Source organism: Gouania willdenowi, chromosome 3 (assembly GCF_900634775.1).
Source record: "Gouania willdenowi chromosome 3, fGouWil2.1, whole genome shotgun sequence".
NCBI lineage: Eukaryota > Metazoa > Chordata > Actinopteri > Blenniiformes > Gobiesocidae > Gouania > Gouania willdenowi.
In genome coordinates, this window is record NC_041046.1 from 26,755,222 (window position 1) to 26,775,343 (window position 20,122).

The following is a 20,122-nucleotide window of genomic DNA, read 5'->3' on the forward strand; positions in this document are numbered from 1 at the left end:
TTGCAGTCTTGAATTTTGGGAAAAATGTACACTATAGGATTATGTTTATAAGGCTGGGTAGACATAGGACTGATCATAAGCATCGGGATGATTTATGGTGTAGAGGACAGGGAGCATGAAAGCAACTTAAAGTACTGTTTTTTGTTTGTTTGTTTGTTTGTTTGTTTTTGCTTGCAGGTGTCCAGCTTGGCATTGCTTACAACATGAAACAATGTGAATGTTTTTTATCAGTTGGCAATTGTTGGTATAGGAGAATACCTAAAGACCAGACAGCCAGTCTACTGAAACACTGGCTCTTATAACTGTATAATAATTCACTTGATGTATTGCTGCTAAAAGTGGTGCTGCAGCATTGACTGTTTTCAAAAGGATTAATAATGCCAAATACAAATGTTACATACTGAATGTAAATTACTTTTTTTTTTCTCTTTGTGTAAGATAAAGCATTTTTATATGAAGAGTATTTGACTGTGTTTGGGACTTGAACCCATAAGTAGGCGTGTTATTCTAATCTAGGTCAAACTGCTCAAAACTTCCCCCCCAAAAAATACAATAGTTTGGAGTGTTTTGGTATTATAATTTTATAATTTCTTACCCAGTAATGTTGCATCAGATGGTTGTGTTGTTTCATTACTTTATTTTGGTTTATGTTGCAACAAATTATCATCACGATGAGGATAATGTTTTGTCCAAAATTTAGGTTAGCTGTACTATACTATATATAAGGCATGACATCCTGTCAGATTTGCAAACCACCATATGAACTGCCATCTGGTGAATAAACTATAAAAAACAAAATGAGTCACTGCTGTGTTAGAAATATTTTTCTTTACTGGTCATCTTTTCTTCTTTGGAGAATAAATATTGAAAGTCAACTGCTTGTGATCTGTTCACCCAGGAACATTTTTATTTATATGTACATAAATACTGGGTCATAAAGTCTTATGACATATCTTGTTTATTTACAAGAAACTATGTCGAGATAAGTACACATGCATGTTTTATCTGATTATTTGAAAGCCATACCTAAAGAAAACACAACGTACCACCAGATGTGATGAAGGTTCAGTGATGCTATGTCTGCACTAATGCAGGAGTTATTGATAATACGGATGCACCTGCATTAATCTGCTAAAAGACCACTGATAAATGGCACAGCGCTCATAAACAATCACTATGAACCACCGCAATAAGATCATTTCTTTAACCTCAAAGGAGTCATGCATCATTTTTACTTGATGAGATTGACCAGCGGACATTAGGGACCCTTTCAGGGCTTTATGTAATTGAAATAACTAAACACTTGGAGGCACACACACTGTCTGTGGATTGGTATTTCTGTTATCAGACCGACTACTGAGCTCCACCAAAGTTCAATAGTCTTAACAGCTTAAGGGAAAAAGCTGTTCCTCGTTCTGCAGGTTGTGATGAGTGCCATGAGACTGGTTGAATATGGTGCTATATGAACATTTTATTGAATTGAAGCTTCGAGCTGTCTCGTTTCCGTCCGTTATCATGCAATCACTAAGATTGGCAAGTCAGTTTTCTTTGGCTCAAAATTAATTCTAAATTAAGCGAGTGATGTAGCCATTCCTATTTTGAACACTCATTTTTCATTCACCACTCATTTTTCTCAACCAATTTTTTGTTCTTGAATTTTTTTCTTCAAAACAAGTGATGTGATAATTAGGGCTGTCACTTTAACGTGTTAATTGCGATGAATTAATTACAGGAAAAATGAACACGCTAAAAAAATAGTGCCGTTAATCGCATTTTTTTAAGCACTCCAAACAGCGCGGAACCATTCTTATTTTAAGAGTTCCCGTTATTAGAGTTCCTGATACTATACAAGATGGGAGTGTGCCGAGCTGCTCAGCTTTGTTTGCATAATTTTGGCTTATAAAGACACCGAATGGAAAACTATAGCCTAGTTGCGTGAAAATTGTGCATGAAAAAGTTTGCCTTACCACCAGAGCTTTGTAGCCTCTGCTACTACCTCAGTGTTAAACATGTAACGGATAGCACGGACAGCTAGCGCAGACATTTGGACAGTGCTAACTGCTACGCTGCGAGCATGCCGTGACTGACAAATGAACAAACCCACTGGATAAATATAATTATCCGAAGTAGAGAGAAAGCGACTAGTTCGGTGTCAGAAAAGTGTTCTTACTGTTTATGACGTGCTAATTTGTAGCACTACATATGATGTTTTATTTCACTCTTATTTTCTATTATTTGGAGATTGACAAAAGTACACAGCAATATGACACGTAGCCCGTGGGACTAATCTCAAACACAGCAGAATGTAATTGGCTATGCCTGCTTCTATTCTAGTCTGTTAAAAACAAACAATAAATGACTTTATGAAGCCACTCTGTTATACATCAATGTTTTGATCTGCCATAGTAATGTCATTTAAATAAAAATACCTCAAGTTGAAGGCATTTCTTAGCATTTTTTAGGTGCAATTAATTAGATTAATTAATTACAGAGCATGATTAATACATCGCATGATTCATTAATCGCACAAATTTTTAAATCTCTTGACAGCACTAATGATAATTATTGAAACTAGTATTAAGCAGCTTTAATACTTGTCCACTTCTGCATGCTCGCGTCATTGTCATCAACCAAAGAGGTAATATTTTCACCGGCATTCATTTATTTGTTTTTTGTCTGCTTAAAGCTGCAGTTTGTAAGTTATTTTTTGGCACAATATGATCAAAAATCCATTATCATCATCATCAGCATATTGTAATCCAAAATGTTCTGAGTGGACAGTGAATCTCATTTCCTTCTCCTAGCCCTGTAAATTAAGCTTATAAGTCCAGGAGCGTGATGCTCCTGGAATCTGGATCTCAGCCAATCAGAGATCTTTCTACAAGCACGTGTGATCCATGAACTGTTTTGGGAGTTTCTATTGGCTGCTCGACTGAAGTCAGGCACGTTCATGGACCATGGGTAATAAACGTGCATTTGCGGACATTCCACCAGAAGTCACCATAACAGCATAAGGCACATCAGTTACACGGCAAATCAAGCGGAAAAAGGCAGACCGAGGTGGAGAAGCAACAGAATAAAGTCACAAACACTGAGGAGGAACAGGCTGTTTTCTCTTTGCATCCTCGCGGAACGCAGTGACTGTGCAGGGTAGGACGGCAGCAGCCGCTGCTCGGGACAGTAACTACAGAATAATACGTGTATTCATGTTAGTCTCTCTAAAGCACCAAAAAAATCTCCACTAACACAAAATAACGTCCCTACATTTGTCACTAGTCCCTATTGAGAAAAAAGTCTTTAAGAAAACAAAATACACAGGTAAGGGAGGTTGAGTTTTGGTTTTGGTTTCAAAATGGAGCGGAGAGAGGATTCTACAAACTGCAGCTTTAACTCAGTTATGTTGGGTTATATCCGCAATAACCACACCAAGTTTCATCCTGATCAAATCTGGATTGCACTTTTCATCGCATTTCTTCGGGAAAAGATTTGGTTGCGGTGCCCATATTATATTTGGACCTATTTTGTCGATATTACAAACCTTTTAAAGAAAGAATGACCATGCTGCCATGATCAGGATCACTGATCCAGATAACTGTTAATATCTGGCAAAGGCAAAGAGGATATTTGGCGCTTGGCGGCGTATTGGTGCTCTCTGAGTGCTCTTGTTTCATATAAATATTCTGTTACTGCAGTCATCCTTGCTCTTGATTTTGACCTTGAAGCTGTGCCATCTTTAATCAGAGCCCATTTTAAAAAGGATCCCGATGTCATGAGTGATGAAAGTATCTTTAGCACTTGTCTATGAGTACAAACAAGCATGTAGGGATGACAGTGCAGCTCTTCCATGAGCAAGACTTTTTGCTGTCAGGCAGTTGGGTGGGAGACTGACTGTTGGTGTGACGGCATCCTGAGGCGATTTGAAGCTAAACCCACACACTTGTGCATCCACGAGCTCATGAACATGGTCGTGCATCCCTCAGCACACACACCTACATTGTTCCTGTTAGCTTGTTGTCAGCTCGACTCACCCTTGTATTTCACAGCTTGTGTGTGCAGATCTCTATCATTGTCTTCCATCCATCTACCTTCATGCCTGAGTGCATCAGAGATATATTTATATTCCCTCAATGAGCAGGATAGGTCATTGGGAACAGAGAATCATGCTACAAGCAGACACAAAGGTGAAACAAAGAAGAGCAGTGACAGACTTACCCAGTCAGGTCCCTCAGGGAGACGGTGAGATGGAGGGACTTGAGGAAACGGGTCCACAAGGACTTTCCTGTCAGAGCCACTTAGCTGTGCAGTCCATCATCATGCTGAGAGGGTGGGTTAACACTGCTCTCAGGTCTAAGTGCGAGTAATGAAGTCATAAAAGCATTCTCACTGGACTATCTAAAGTGACACTTTCAGAAACAGTGGCAGCCATCTCCTGGTGTTCAACACTGAGCTACTGACCTGCTCCACGTCTTCATGACTGTCTGGGGCATGGACTCCTGTTTTATGATTTATTTTAATATTATGTAGTTTTAGGAATTTTAAAATTCCTAGGATTCATGATTAACTTTATACAGGCCAATGATGCCTGGTGCCTAAAGCCGCAGTAAAATATTTTTGCTTTGCCACCTGGATATAATGTTTTGGCTTATGAGGCCTTGGTTTATCATTTAGCTAAAAAAACCAGTTTAGAATGAATAAAATAGAAAGGGCTTAACTGTTTTCAGTTGTTGTTTTTTTAAGAAATGACAGATGGAGAGTTTCCCAAACCCTCGGGGAGGTTTTTAGTAGCTTGGTGTGTTTAAATGAAGGCTGGCTTTTGCTCCTTTTCCAATCTTAAGTCAGAAACAGAGAAGAGGTTTAAACTCTGGAGTGTAACGGATCAAGATGGCATTAATTTATAACCCATGTTGAGACAGATTGACAGAATGAAAAAGCAGCTGAGTGATTTAGATGTTGGGATACCCAATTCCTGTCTTTGCAGTAAGTTTGGTCTCTCTTCGTAGTTCTGCTACATTGTTCTCATATACAGACTGAAATTCTGAATTGTGTCTGAGGTGTATTTTGATGTCTGAGTGATTTGGAAGACTACTCATGTCAGTCTCACTTACATGTATAACACCATTTAAATATATGCCTGCCTAATAAATCACATACACAGACATCAGTGACGTGCGGTGAGGTTCGTGGCTGCTGAGGCACTGACTTTTTCAGAGTCAGGTTTACAGTTATTTGAACCCATTTATAGAGTAGCTTGAATTCACCATTTAACTGGCAGCTTGCACGTTGTCTACTGGTTGTGTTTTATATCTCATATCAACATTATTACACACACAGAGACATATTTGACCATGGAAGGACGTTATATTCATAGCGCCTCAGAGAAAGAGTGCATTTGTGCTCCACCCTCATTGTTTTCCTAATTTGCCATTGCAATTCCACAATTCATACACAATAAAAATAAAACAGGTGTACAGTAGTCCCTCGTTTATCGTGGGGGTGTCGTTCTAAAAATAACCCGCAATAGGCGAAATCCGCGAAGTAGTCAGCTTTATTTTTTACTATTATTATACATGTTTTAAAGTTGTAAAACTCCTCACCACACACTTCACACACTTTTCTCAGACAGGAATTAACATTCCTCTCTTGTTTAAACGCTCTCAAAGTTCAAACCTTCATAGATTTTAAAGCATAAACCTGTTTTCAAACATACAGCACTTCAGAGTCACACTGCTAGCGATCAGACATTGATGCCGAACGCAATCAGTCTTTGTTGACAATGACGTCACGTCAACACGGATCCCGGTCTGTTCACCCATTCAACCATGGAGTAGAAGCTGTGTGACCACCTGGAGCTGTATGACAGAGCCTTTATAACCGGGACCAGACTAGGAAGGATTAGGCATAGAGGAGAATCAGCGAGGAGGTGGTAGTAGCAGGTAAAAGTTCTCTCTGTAGCACCGAGCTAGCATAGCATTAGCCGGTAATCACAACGACTTTTTTCACTGGTGGTTTATGTTTATGAGAGGAGAAAAGAGAGCGCAGCTCCTCCCTTCAGCAGGCAGTGAAACTCACCGAGTTGGATGTGTTATTTCACCAAAGATGCTTTGCTTAAATGTAGCTCAGGGGTGTCAAACTCATTTTAGTTCAGGGGCCAAATACAGACCAGTTAAACCTCAAGTGATTTTAGGCAGTAACTAGAGCAATTTTGGTTAGATCTTACCTTTACTTGTAAATGAAGTTCATTCACCTATCTGTCTGTACAAAAATATTCGTGACTTTCTTGTAAAAGTCCTACTTATCTTTTTTTTTTTGAAGTCTCTCCGTCTCAAATGCCTGTTGTGTTATGCCGCCAACTAGCTAGAGAGAACGTAGTAGCAATAGTGCTGGATCAATTTACTAATGCACTGTGAATGTACATAGAGCATTTAGCATAGCACGGTTACATCCAAAGGCAGCGTAGAGATTTGCATTTTTGCATAAATCGTTTTCCTATGGGGAACTGACTGTGCATATGCAAACATATCCATACACTGATCTGCTGTTCTGTAAAGGCAGAGGAGCAGTGTGCCTTTGGGAGAGGATGTGTCCTCCACCGTTATACGGCGTCACTGCCGTACCAGAAAATAGCGGTGTTGAGTCATTTGAGCTATGAAAAGCACATAATGCTAACACTTTCAAACGTATAGGTACTGTAGACTATCAGAATTTGAAAAATAAAATATCATTATATTGTAATTAAAACAAATAATCGAAATGAATACTTCATTCATTTCAATTCACCCTTGCCTACCCCGCCTACCCTGACTGCACGTCACTGACGGACATGTGGCTTGATAGAAGACTCTGAACACCAGATCTACGACATGGACTGCTTGACCTTATTTCCTTATAAGATACACAACTTTAAAAAAAAACGAGAAAATACATTATCAATTTCCTTGCTGTCATGTGCAGGTGTGCTATGTATTGTACATGGTAAAGTAGAGACTCTTAACGAAGAGTTGTGACTTGTTGGGATTGCATGTGAGTCGGTTCAGCTCCCCTTTGTTTTCACCTTCTTGTTAGGTTTATGTGATTGAGCTGACAGCAGTGAGCGTGTTTTAAAAATGCCAGTCACACTGCTGCAGGGCTCACACAAATGAATGTGCTACTGAGCAGCTGTTGCTACGTTACTGCTGAACGAAACATTGGGAGGTTCCAGAGTTAAACATCAAACATCAAGAGGTGCATGCTTTCTTAGAGCTTTTTCTACTCACACTAGGCAATGTGTACCGTGTCCATGCACGTTTGTCACCTAAAGTGAGTTTTAGTTCAGTGGTCTCCAACCAGTCCATCGCGATCGACTGGTTGATCTTTGAAACATTCCCTGTAGATCGCTTCTCCCATGTATGAAAGTGTGTGACTGCTGGGACACCTCATCTACATTGTTGCTCCGGTCAGACAGCACACAGCCACAACATGTCAACAGTGATAAACTGTTCATTAGTTCACTGATGTAAAGGATAAATGATGTGATGAGATGGTATTTTCCTCATGAGCGCCAAACATTTGCGGGGTGTGATCCTCGATTTCCATTGGATGCGTATCTGCACCGAAACTGCACCGCTGCGTGACTTCAGTGCAATCTGCAGTCCAGCAATCCCCACCGCCTCCGGTTTTGCTGCGCACCTGTTGCAGCAGGCAGAGGGCAGCAAGGACTCAGGAGATCTCGCTAATTCACGTGTAATCACGCGATACGTACGTGTGATTCAACCATGGATATATGCAATATTATTAGCATGTGAAATATGATTTTCAAAGTGCTCGGATTGAGCCAACCATGGTATCAACAGAAAGGTCTGGTCCACCCGAGTCCGAATATGTGTTTGGTTTTTCGATAGAGTCCGAATTGCGTCCGCGAAAGCTGAAACACACCATTTTATTGCCGAAAAAAAAAGTGTTCTTATTTTCGAATATGTTTTATTCCCCTGAGTCCGAATATGTGCTCGGTTTTTGGATAGAGTCTGAAATGGGTCCGTTGGAGGTTCCATAAGGTTGGTGTTTTCCCCCTTGAACGCGTAGTTTATTTTGAAAATAATTCAGATATTTTATTCTGTGTTTATGTACTTCTTCCTGTCCGGGCTTATTTTTGTTAACTTGCTCCAGTGCACAGCTCCAATTAATAATTGGAGTAATTCAAATAAAGTCAGCCTGAATAAAAAGCGTAAAAGTAAAATCCTTTATTTTTTATACACTTCACTGGTTAGATCTTGCCATCACCAAGGTGAAGGTCAGGGATCTTGGGCTTGTAAAGGTTGGAGACCACTGAGTTAGTTAGTGGGAATGGAAATGTTCCGTTCTATGATTTGGGCAGAGGACGGTTACCCATTGCTACGGCAATGTAGGTGCAACCGTAGACTTATGCTTACCCTGGGAAACCACAAGTGTTTAGAAAGCACTGTACCATGGTGCACTACGGTGCCTTGTGAGATCTTCAGAAATTGTCCAATTTTACGTAATCAATGAAAAAATTGTGTGCGTGCTGACAGTTATTTAGGTATCTGTCCTGGCCAGTGGGTTTCAGTAGGTAGCATATTAAAGTAATATCATGTTCATGAGTCTTGCATTTATACCATGTACTGCTGTGCGTGTGTTTGTATGTTTTTTGCATTTTTTTATATTATAGATTTAAATCTAATTTATAAGCCTACACTATAGAGACTGGATCGAGAATCCACTTTACCATACATTCCTAACTTGTCTCTTTTTAAACGCCCATTGTATCAACTGGCTGAAGCTCCAAAATTACACTGCTAAGGTCAGAGGATCTTTAGACTCACTTAAATTATTGTGAAGTGGTTGAGATAAGGACATAACGTTCACATACAGCGTTTACATGTCTGGCATTTAGCTGTCTCATCCATCATTGCTGGCATCCTTATTAGTTATGTCATCTGAATTACTCTGCAGCACCTGTCATTACTGTGACTGCTGTAGGGCTTGGTACCTTAGACTTTACTCAAATTAATGTGTTAAGAAATCATTTCTTTCAAATCATTCCTTTTGTAAAGAACATGAATCTGAAAGTTTCTGTAATTGACATGGTTAAGAGGACAATGCTGTTCATGTCAAACACATTCCCTCTACACTCTTAGGTAGGGCTGTGCAATTCAAAATTCGATTTACGATTTCAATTATTACACTTAACAATTACAAAAATAACATCATTGAGAAAAAACAATTGTTAAAAATGAAATAATCTACATATTTTTTTAATTACCCGTTAATTATATTTTTATTTGCTAAATAAAACAAACTTTGACAATTTAGGCGACCTGCAAAGAACAAAGTGTGGGACACAAAAGAAAAAAATGCATGCACATGCAAGCTCCTCCCCTCCGCCCCTCCCCTCTCAAAGCAAAAGCCAAAGCTAGCCTGCAGGCCAACACGAGGAAAGTTGTTGCTAGTGGTGTTGAAACATGGCAGGAGAAACACAGCAAAAACACAAGAAAGGCAAGTGAAATTCTCTTCTATGGGAACACTTTGGGTTTGTTGATGAAGACCTAGAGCAAAGACACATCACGTGCAACAAGTGTTTTGTTTTGTGCAAAAGTGAACATACTTGATTTTAGATTTTTGTGTTTTAAGGATTTTATTTATGTTTAGAGAATATATTTTACGTTGTTTTGTACAAAAAATAAACAACTTTTTGTTTGATAAATAATTGTTTGAATAATTGGGATTTCAATTATGACTAAAATAATCGTGATAATTATTTTTTCTACAATCGAGCAGCCCTATTTTTAGGTTTATATCATTTATTTGCTGCCCAAGATTAAACATGTGTACTCAGATAATTATTATTCGTTAAAATAGAAAAGTCAGTTCTCATTGCAGTATTATGATTTGCAAACTGGACTAACCTGATAGTATAAGGCCTTGAATGTGCACAGTAACGGCCCTATTGTGAGAAATTTAAGATCAACCAGTATAGTGTGGTTAACTAAACATCCACAAGTTCTAAACCCAATTACAATTTAAACCCAAAGAAAATATCCACACATCCATGATCTAATTGTAACATCACTGAAAGAATACTTACGAACGTGTGGACTGATATTTACACAAATAAAATGACAGCTGCAAACTTGCAATCCAATATTTTCTCATAAGTTTTTTATTACTTGTGCCAATTATTGTTTACATCCACAACTCTCCGGTTATAACTTCTCGAATCTGCCGCTACAGACGCACAAACTACCTTTTTCGCGTGAATCTGCGCTGCTTGTGTTTTGCGACATGAGTTTTGGGGGCATTTCCAGAGCTACAAATCTGTTTTGTAACAGTCGCCTCGCAAAATGTGTTGCAAAACTGTGGTTGTAAACAATAATTGGCACGAGTAACAAAAAAAAAAAAAATGGTATTAAATGTGGATTACTGTCATTTGTGTAAATATCAGTCTTTGTGAATATTTTTTCTGTGACTTCACATTCAGACAACGCATGCGTGAATATTATCTTTGGGTTTAGATTTTAACTCTTAAGGTTCAGATTTTTTACCATTATTTGTGACATGAATTTCATTTCAAATGTATGTGATTTTTTTTTATATACACAAGCTCACATCACATTCTACAATCTCTCTCATTTTGCAACATGTCTTCATTCATACAAAGATTCTCTCATTTAAACAACTTTAATACCTTGTTATGCCCAGTCTAGGAGCTACTGAACCTCAACATGAAATGCGCCGCCCTAAACCGATCTCAAGTAGCACACCAAGATACGTCTTACCAAAACCAGGGGCTATTTAATTACAGCAAGTAAAAGAGGATACGTAAAAACAGGGTTACAGAACCCAGTAGAAAAGAATATTTTTCAGCCAACTGAAAGAGCCTTTAACTAAACTAATAATAGTTGAGCGTCTGACACGCTGTCAACTCTGTCTGAAGGATGCGCTGTGTGTTGATTGGAGCACGATTAGGATGACTCGCCCACACAACAGAAGACAGCAATTTTAACACCGTATAGGCGATCTGCTAAAATTTACTGGCTACCATAAGACCTGGGTGGCTTTATTGTCAGTACTGTCTAATTCGGTGTAAGTACACCCCAAACCAACTTTTTTCTGCTGAATATATGTGTATTTGGGTATGAAGTAGTGCTGTTGATTGATCCTAGTCCCACTCTTCACATTTTAGTAAAAGTATTTTAATTTTGCATATTTAGCTGTAAAAAGTCCAGTATACTGGCCACTAAGGGTTGAACTGCATTTTGCTATTGGTTGAACGGTAAGCTCTTGAAACCCCTGCGTCATCACTTTAACTGTTGGCCCCGCCTCTCCTATAAAACCCTACACCCGCCTCCTTGCAAACTGTAGCGCGTAGGTTGGATTCAGTACCACTCGGAAACGTCACCCATCCTCTCCTGCATCTCCACCTCCTCATCCTCCTGTCTGTGCTAAAGGCTCAAACATGTATGGCTCTGGTGTCACGTACTGAGTTTACCTCTGTACTGAGATTATAACCCTAACATAATCCAGTAAACAAAAAAATCACGTGTCCGTTGACTTTGAAAACAAAAATAAACAAAGATGATTTTTTTTTTTTTTTTAGCAAAAAATCATTTTTCGGCAGTGCACATGTACACGCATGCGCATATATGCACATATACAATCTCGGTACGATGTGAACTCAGTACATGACACCGGACCACCGTTGTGACTGGAGGAGACTCTGGAGGCGAAAGTCCTCCACCTCAAATGACCTCTCTGTGGCAAAAGTGTCCACACTGTCGGACTAGCTCATGTTTAGCTCATTAGCTATCAGTTGTGATGGGTTTTGATTCTGTGTGTGCGGGGACGCAGGGGAGGAGGCGGTTACTGAAAGTAGCTGGGCGTGTCTTACTGCAACAGCAGTAACGCCCATAATCAAGGCTTTTTTTTAATTTATTTCCCTCCTAGTGGCAGCTCAGCAGAAAGCAGGGATGTACTTACCCTTTAAGTATGCATTAAGATGGATGGGTTTTCAATTTCAGATTAATTTCCATGCAAACAACAAACACTGCACGCAATGTTATTATGATACAACTAGATCACCTTAAAGATTCAACAGTAGCACTTTAAATCTGCTTTATTACTGTTGTTTTTCTGCACTTGACAAATAACCCACACCAGATTGTGTTTTTTACCTTGCTCTGAGAGCGCAGTTGTTGAGTTGTTGGTTTTTCTTACACTGGCTGCTCCCCAGTACTCCCGTACCTGTCCCCCATGTGATATGTTATTGTCCTTCATGTTTCTTGGTCGGTATTTCTCTGAAACTGGATTTCCCCTCGGGGATTAATAAAGTATAATCAATCAATCAATCCTGAGTAATTAGAAGTACACAACCCCGGAGGTCATTCTGGTTCTCATTCCATTCAATTTCTTTTACCTTTTTCTATTTTTGGCACCAGAGAAATGTGTGACAATTTCCAAGAAACATTCAAGAAAACAAACATCACAAAATACAACACAGAGGTGTCGCCCACTTTTTGGGACACATTCAGAATATGATAAAGTCATTTTTTTACAGACAGTTGAGAGGTCTACAAGACTCTGTAAGGGCAAGGAAATTAGTGTCCAACTTCATCAGCAGTGTAATACCTTATCCAAGCAAGTGATTTCCAGGTGCTAAACACTTCACCCTGCAGGAAAATGGAAATCTATCCAAGTCTACACATTTTTTTTTAGACAATAAATAAATGCTGCTCACTCCTATCAAGCACTGAGATAGGCTTAGTGATGATTCACAGCAGTAAACAAGAAGTAAAGAAATGCATTAGACATTTTTTACATAGCCCAAGTATGATGTCATGTATGATCATGATAAAAATAGTCAAAGATGACATATTTTCATGCTCTAATGACACAGCTAGGAGATGCTCTCTGATGCGTGGTTAACACTGCAGTTCTTGACAGAAGACACTGATAAACCTGTTAATTAAAAAGTCAGAGTGGATACACGTGAGACTAATGCACAAACACCTTTGGGAAATAAATAATAATCTCATGGTCGGCACCTTTGATGAGACATGTGACGACTCTCTTAAAGGATCTCATGCAATTTATAAACCATAAAATCTTCTTTTTTTCCCTTCTTTGGGCCTCTGTTCATCTTCCAGCGATAGTTGCCTCTTGCCTGACAGTGTCTCTGTGGTGCCAGTCAGGGATCACCTCCCTGAGTGGTGGCCTTCTCAGACAGTTGTGCCGACCCACAACAACAGACGCTCGTCGGGAGGTCCCCAGTGACTAATGGTTTCTACTCTTTGTGCCGTGCCAGGTGGTACCACCGTGGGCTGAATGAATGAACAAAGTGCAAACAGATAAGCACAGCAGGTGGAAGAAAGACAATGTGGAGAGAAAAAGCCAGAGATCCATTTGACAGAGACACGAGTGCTATAAAATGAAGGAGGATCAAAATTCTTTGAGAGAGAGGAGAGTAAAGTAGAGAAGGAATGTTTGTAATATTTTGCTATATTCAATGTGTTGTTTGGAACAATGAACGGGGAAATATAAGACCTTCACTAGATTTAAATGGTGTAAATTCTAATTTTATACTTCTAGAACAGGGGTCTGCAACCTGCGGCTCTGGAGCCTCATGTGGCTCTTTGACTCTTATGTAATGGCTCCCTATAGCTTTAAAAAAAAAAAAAAAAACAACTATTGAAATAAAGAGTTATTTTTTTTACAGAGGCTATTAATGATTCATGACAAATAAAAACAAGATATGACAATTTGTTAACCTAAAAATAAATCACGTTGTGCAATGACTCAGCTACCTTCCAACTTCACCTCCTGCAACATCTACAGATCATCAGCTTTCCTCGACCTGTGGCTAACCTTAAGTTTTAAATCCCTGGTAAATAACTAAACCAACAAAAACACTATTCTGGAAGAAAATAGAGATTCTAATTGTGTGGGAACAGATTCATTTAACCACCAATGTGTGGCAAGAAATGAGTAATTAGCATGTGTTGATCACATGATCATGTGTTATCAAACTTCAAGTTACTTTTTGTAGCCTTTCAAATACATTAACTAAAAAAAAAATCTTCTTTATGTAACATTGTGTTCATGTCAACTGAGATGCGTGAGAATTTGAAGATACAAAACAGTTTTTAATGAAATACATTATTGCAAAAGTTAATTATATTCAAGCACTTTATATTTGTTTGTTTGAATCACTGTTATTTGATCTTCTGCAGCAGCACGCTATAGCAAGGGAAGACATTTCTTTATTAATTTGAAATATGCAGCTCAAGCATTATACAAGTATGACAAGCATTTTGCTGGATTTGAATGTAGGCCAGTTTTGGCATACACCACATTCTTTATTGGGATTTATTGGGGTTTAGTGGTACAGTATGTGTGCAGAAGGGAGGAGATAGGAAAGGTTTGAATTAAGGTATCTGGCATTTGTTTACACTCAAAGCAATAAAGCAATGGGAGGTTTCCTTTCTGATAGGATACAGCACAGTGGGTACCTCATCACTGTTCAATTCTTAAATCTCTACATTAGCATGGCTGTGATTGTTTTAGTAAACTCTTTCATTTCATTTAGTTATGTGACTCAGACCATGTTTACATAGTATAGATTACAAGACGGCAACTGGTAAACCCAGTTTTCATGAATAGCCATTATTTAGCATGTGTTTGTTTATTGCCAAGAAAACTTTAAATCATCTGTTTCAGTGGCTAAAGTTTCTGTTATTTTAACTCTCACAACTCTCGGCTTTTGAGATATATTTGGAGCCATTTAAAAGTCAAAAATGTGCTACCTTTTTTTTGTTGTTATTGTTGAAAGGTTAGTTCTTACAAATGAAGAGTAAACACATTTACTAAACATAATTAGATTCTGGGTTTTTAATGAAAAAACACCCTATCAATTAATTATTTAAAAAAATGCATTATAAAATCAAAATATTTAAAATATATTGTATTAGTATCGCTGGCTCTCTCTCGACCCCTTTCTTTCTCTCTGATCCCACTGTCCAGAGTTTACATGTTCTGTCTAAGCCTTTATTGGGATCCCGGAGCTCTGGGTTTGTTAGGTTTACGGTGTTGTTAATTTATCTGTAGCAGTGTGTACTGTCTCCTTTAGTCTGTGATAGACTGTGTACTCTGCCTGCAGGTTTGGCAGACACATGAACCCTGGAGAAACAGTCAGATTAAATAAATTGTATAATAAAGGTTTCTGTAATTTTCTGTAATAAATGTGAAGTTTTAAATTCATTAGCTGCCATGCTCAGCTCTTTCCTTTGGATTGAAGAAATCCGTAATTTAGCTTTTAGGGGGAAAAAGAGACTAATACGTGTGTTATCTACTCATTGGCCTCATTTACCGTAGAACGTTAAATGATTTGTTGCCTTTCCAAAAATTACATTGTGAGGTTAACAGACTAACATTAAATTAATAGTTCAAACATGTTACATCACCTCTGTTAAGGTCCCTCATTTAAATATTGTTCACAGCGATTCTCATTATTTTTGTCCATCTCAGATTGCTCAAAAACATATATATTTTTAAACATTTCTTTGACATTTTTAATTGGGCTTGGTTACAGCACTGGAAACTGATGCGTTTACCACGGGTATCTGTCGAGCACGCATGAGTTAGTTTATATTTTGAACTATTAAACAATTAAAAGAATTAGCTCCTGTCTTTGGTAAGGAATGTGGACTTAATATTAAGTTTAACAGTCGTACTTTAGTGAAAACTTCTTAGTTCATGTGGTTTGTGAGGCCAGGAACATACTACTCATGGCTTGCTTTTGTGTAATCTCTTTGTGCTGTGACTGATTAGCTGAGTGAGCCCACATCCATGGTAATGATGTGCATAAAAAACAAAGAACACTTGCAATCTCAGCTCTTTCCATCCAATGGATCAGCAGCTGTTTGTCTCTCAAGGCTGAGTGAATAAGGACGGATTCTGTCTGTGATCTATAACCATCTCCATCCATCTTCTGTGTGTTTATCATGTTCAGGGTTGTGAGGTGCTATTTTCAATATTAGTTGACGTAAAGTGTCGGGCAGAGTATAGAGTGATCGGGTCACCAGAGCATGCTGGAAGAACAAATGTACACACATTTATGTTCGATGTATAAACTTTACCTAATCCTAACCCAGCAATAACAAACTGAAGTACCTGGACTCCAGTTTCAGGACATAACCAGGGTTCCCGCGAATCTTTTAAAAGTCTTAAAAAGCATAAAATTCAGGAATTTTAAAATAAGGCCTTAATTGTCATTAAAATGTCTTAAATCAATGTTTCAAAAGTCTTAAATTTTCACACAAATGTAATTTTATGATTGCAATTAGTCTCACATTTAAAAATAAATGGTAACATTTGTTTTTGAAAAAAATATATAATTTACCGTAACACTGCGCAATCACGACAGCGGAAACAACAACAAAACAGTGTTGTGCTTGCAGCAGGACTTTCAACAACATGAGGAAATGTAAATTTACCAAAAATTGCCTGTCCAACAAAGATTTTTCTTAATGGTTTTTTATTTTTTGTATTTTTGTTGTTGTTTTATAGATTTTTGGCTAATTTTGTAGTCATTTTGTGTGATTTTAGAGTTATTTTGATTATTTAAGTTTGTTTTACTTGTGTATTTTACTGTTATTTTGTGTATTTTTGTGTGCTTACTTTGGGGGCCGCCTGTCGCACGTCTGCACTAGACACTGGAAAAAATTTACCGTAACCCTATGTAATTGATGTGGCATTTTTTTCCCCCAAATTGTGTTCACTGTGATGTTGGTCTTAAATTTAATTTCAAATGGCAATGAAAAGTTTTGAAAAGTTTTGAATTGAATTTGACTGAAGCTGTCATGTCAAGGACACAAACTGATGACCATTTTCGTTGGGAGGTCAGAGTTGCTAATAACCACCATCTTGTGTTTTACCAAAAGTAATTTGGAGAAGATGTTACCTGGCTTGGCAAAGCTTGCAATTTCAGACTGTGAACATTATTATCATTAGATAGGAGCACAACATCGAATAAAACCAGGAGGTGGTGGTTGTGAATGTGGAGACAAATTTGGAGAAATTCTGATAACAGCCGAGACCTCCAATCTGGCAGGTAGTCGGATAGAAAGAATGTCCAGAAAGCTTGGCAAGTGCAGCATGACTGAATGAGCTAAACTGATTTGCTATAAATGCTGATGGAAACAGGGGAGCAGTGGAAAAAGGCTGTGATATGACTGGTGATATCAGTAAAGGCTAGACAGCTGGCATAATCTAGGTTTCAGCACGGTTAGTAAATGATAGACAGAACCAGGCATAAATATTTGGGGATTAAACTGGCAGACCAATGGATGATGCTACCATCACAGGAGGTCTGGTTGCAAAATGTTGCTGAATGTCATCTGGATAATGCACTGGATATTTGTTTTATAGCTGGCCTAAAAATATGCTGTGCTTATTTTCATTCTGTGCACACTGATCAAATTTAATAATGCAAATTGTGGCGTGAGTCTGACAAGCCAACCAGAGAGAGGTCCAACAGAAAACACTGCAGTGGTTGTGTGATTGTTGTTTTTATTTAGATTTTAGTCTAACATGGGTGCTCAAAAAAGTCAGAAGGCAGAATGATTATTTTTCTCCTTAAATCAGGCATATCATAATTGATGATTTTAATGATTTGGATTCATTATTTCTATTGTTACCTCTGTCAAGGGAGTTGGGTTTTTGTTAGTGTTTATTTATTGATTTGTCTGTGAACTGTCAAACTCAAAATCTGATGGACGGACTGTGATGAAATCTTCAGAAAATATACAAAATGGGATAAAGAACTAGTGATTAGACTTTGCATATGATCCGGGTCAATATACTGATTCTGGATGACCCCTATTTTAACCTCTTTGAGTTTTATTTTACAAATCCTCTTGCTGGTGACTTTGACATGACATGATTGTTTTTTTTTTTGCAGAATTATCAGCTCATTGTTAACATTTCTACTGATGCATTGTTCACTACAACGCAGACAGTAGAATTAGGAACATTATTGAAAGAAACAGGAGAATGACAGGCTCTAAGGAAGTTCTCATCTGATTAACAGTGTTGTTGAAGATTTTACACAATAGGGGAGAGAAAGAGAGAGCGAAAACAATGTCTGCGATTGCAAGGCTTCTCTAGCCTCCCAGTATTTTTCCCTGCCTGACACTTGAGCTTCTTCCTTTAATCACTGAGATATGCATAAGACATGGTGCATCTGTTTCAAAGATTTTCACATCTTCTTTATTCTTGTTCCTGTTATAACTCCCTCATTTTTTCTCTCTGTTTCTTCCTGGTAACTAAGATAATAGGGGAAGAGAGCGAGAAAAGAGGGTTACAGTTTTACAAGGCATTGATCGTTGAATGACATTCAACACATTAAACTGTAAGATTAAAGCAGGACATGAAACGTGGTCTCAGATATACTAATAACTGTGTCTGTTTTTCCCTTCTTTATTTCTGCTCCTCAGGATCAGTGTCTCTCAGTGTGTTCCTGGTATCGGTTGCCTTTTTAGTGTGCGCTGTTTGGCTGGTTGCTCTTTGCGGTGTGTGCAGCTGGTGCCAACGTAAACTGGTAAGTTTCAGCTGTTTATATACATTTATAATAACTACATTACCTCCAACATGTGTGTATGATGACCCCCAATAGATGATAAAGGGATATATTGATTTAAAGAGTAGATAAACCCAGAGGTTTTGGATAGTGTGCGTTTAGTCTGGAAATAAAAATAAAAATGCCTTAATTATGGGCGGGGCTTCTGGAGCAGTTAAAGGTGCAGTCTGCAACTCTTATAAAAGTGACTTTTAGTAATATTTTCTAAAGCTGTCACTATGTAAGGACAGCTTTACATGAAACTAGTAGTTTGTGTGATAAAAGATAGGAGCATTGCTCCTGCAGCCTTTGACAGATTGCCAGAATGCGCCACGACCGAGCAAAAAGAACCAATCAGAGCCAGGATTGTATTTGATGGGCTGTCTGACAGTTGTTACTCACAGTCCCCGCCCCCTTCCCGGGGCTGAAGCGTCATCTTTTTTACAGTGTATGGTCTGAAGGACTAGAAGATGGAATTAGCAACTTTTCAGCTTGAAAGTTAATTACTGCTGCTTAAAAAACATTATGTTTGATTTGTAATTGTTACACTAGAACTCTGTGGTGCATGTGTTCATGTGGATGGGAAGGGGAGAGAGGGATCTGAGAGTTGCGGGCTGCACCTTTAAGACACGCTCCGTCTACTATAAATGTCCAAAGTGCAACCGATGATATGGTAACTCAATACTCTCTCTACATCTCTATTCACAATGCTTTCAATTTAAATAGAAGGGGCGGGGCCAACAGTGGTGATTCGTGACATAAGAAGCCACCAAAACATCACAAACCACCATTCTCAGCCAATAGCAAAATCCAATTCTAATAGTTTCAACCCATAGAGGGCAGTCACTCTTACATTTTTACAGCAAAATATAAGATTGAAGAGTTGGACAAGGATCCATCAACAACACTACTTCATACCCAAATACATTTGTTTTCAGCCAAAAAAAAGTGGTTTTGGGCTTTAGTTACTCTTTAAATATATGTGTTAAGAGAAGATATAGTTGAACTTTTGAAAACGCTTTGCAGTGATTGACAGCTGGATGTGCTGCAACTAATTACCGTACAGCTGTAATTGCTGACAAGTCATTGAGTACTGAAATATTGATGGAAAAAGTCACCGGATTTGTTAAAAAGTGACTTTTTAACCAAAGAATGCAGCCAATGTCACATGTTACTTTTCATATATACCTCATTTGTTTTGCATGTGTAATCATGTATAAACTGCAAACATTCACAATAAAACACAAACACGGGGGTGCATGACAGATGCCCTGCAGGTTGCAGATACCTCATCAGACAGTAAAGTCTTTACTATTGAAATTATTTGCTGTATTAAAAAAAAAGTTTGCAAATTACAAACTAATAACAAATTATGATGTGGTTTTAAGCTGAATAATTTTTTTTGACAACCTTAGGTAAAAGGTTGATCAGTGTTGGCATCAGTAAAGGCATCAGTATTGTTTTTTGGGATGGATTTAAAAACAAATAAAAGACCTAAATAGCTCATTTTATTTCATT

At 38.2% G+C, this 20,122-nt stretch overlaps 1 protein-coding gene across 5 annotated transcripts in view; it reads left to right on the forward strand.

Annotated features, from left to right (window-relative positions):
- Positions 1–20,122, forward strand: part of syt7b (synaptotagmin VIIb) — a 115,769-nt gene that overhangs the window by 34,005 nt on the left and 61,642 nt on the right. For all 5 annotated transcript variants that reach the window (XM_028443009.1, XM_028443007.1, XM_028443008.1 and 2 more), the window contains exon 2: positions 18,483–18,586. In XM_028443009.1, the coding sequence (XP_028298810.1) occupies positions 18,483–18,586 (104 nt within the window). The remainder of the gene's footprint in view (positions 1–18,482; positions 18,587–20,122) is intronic.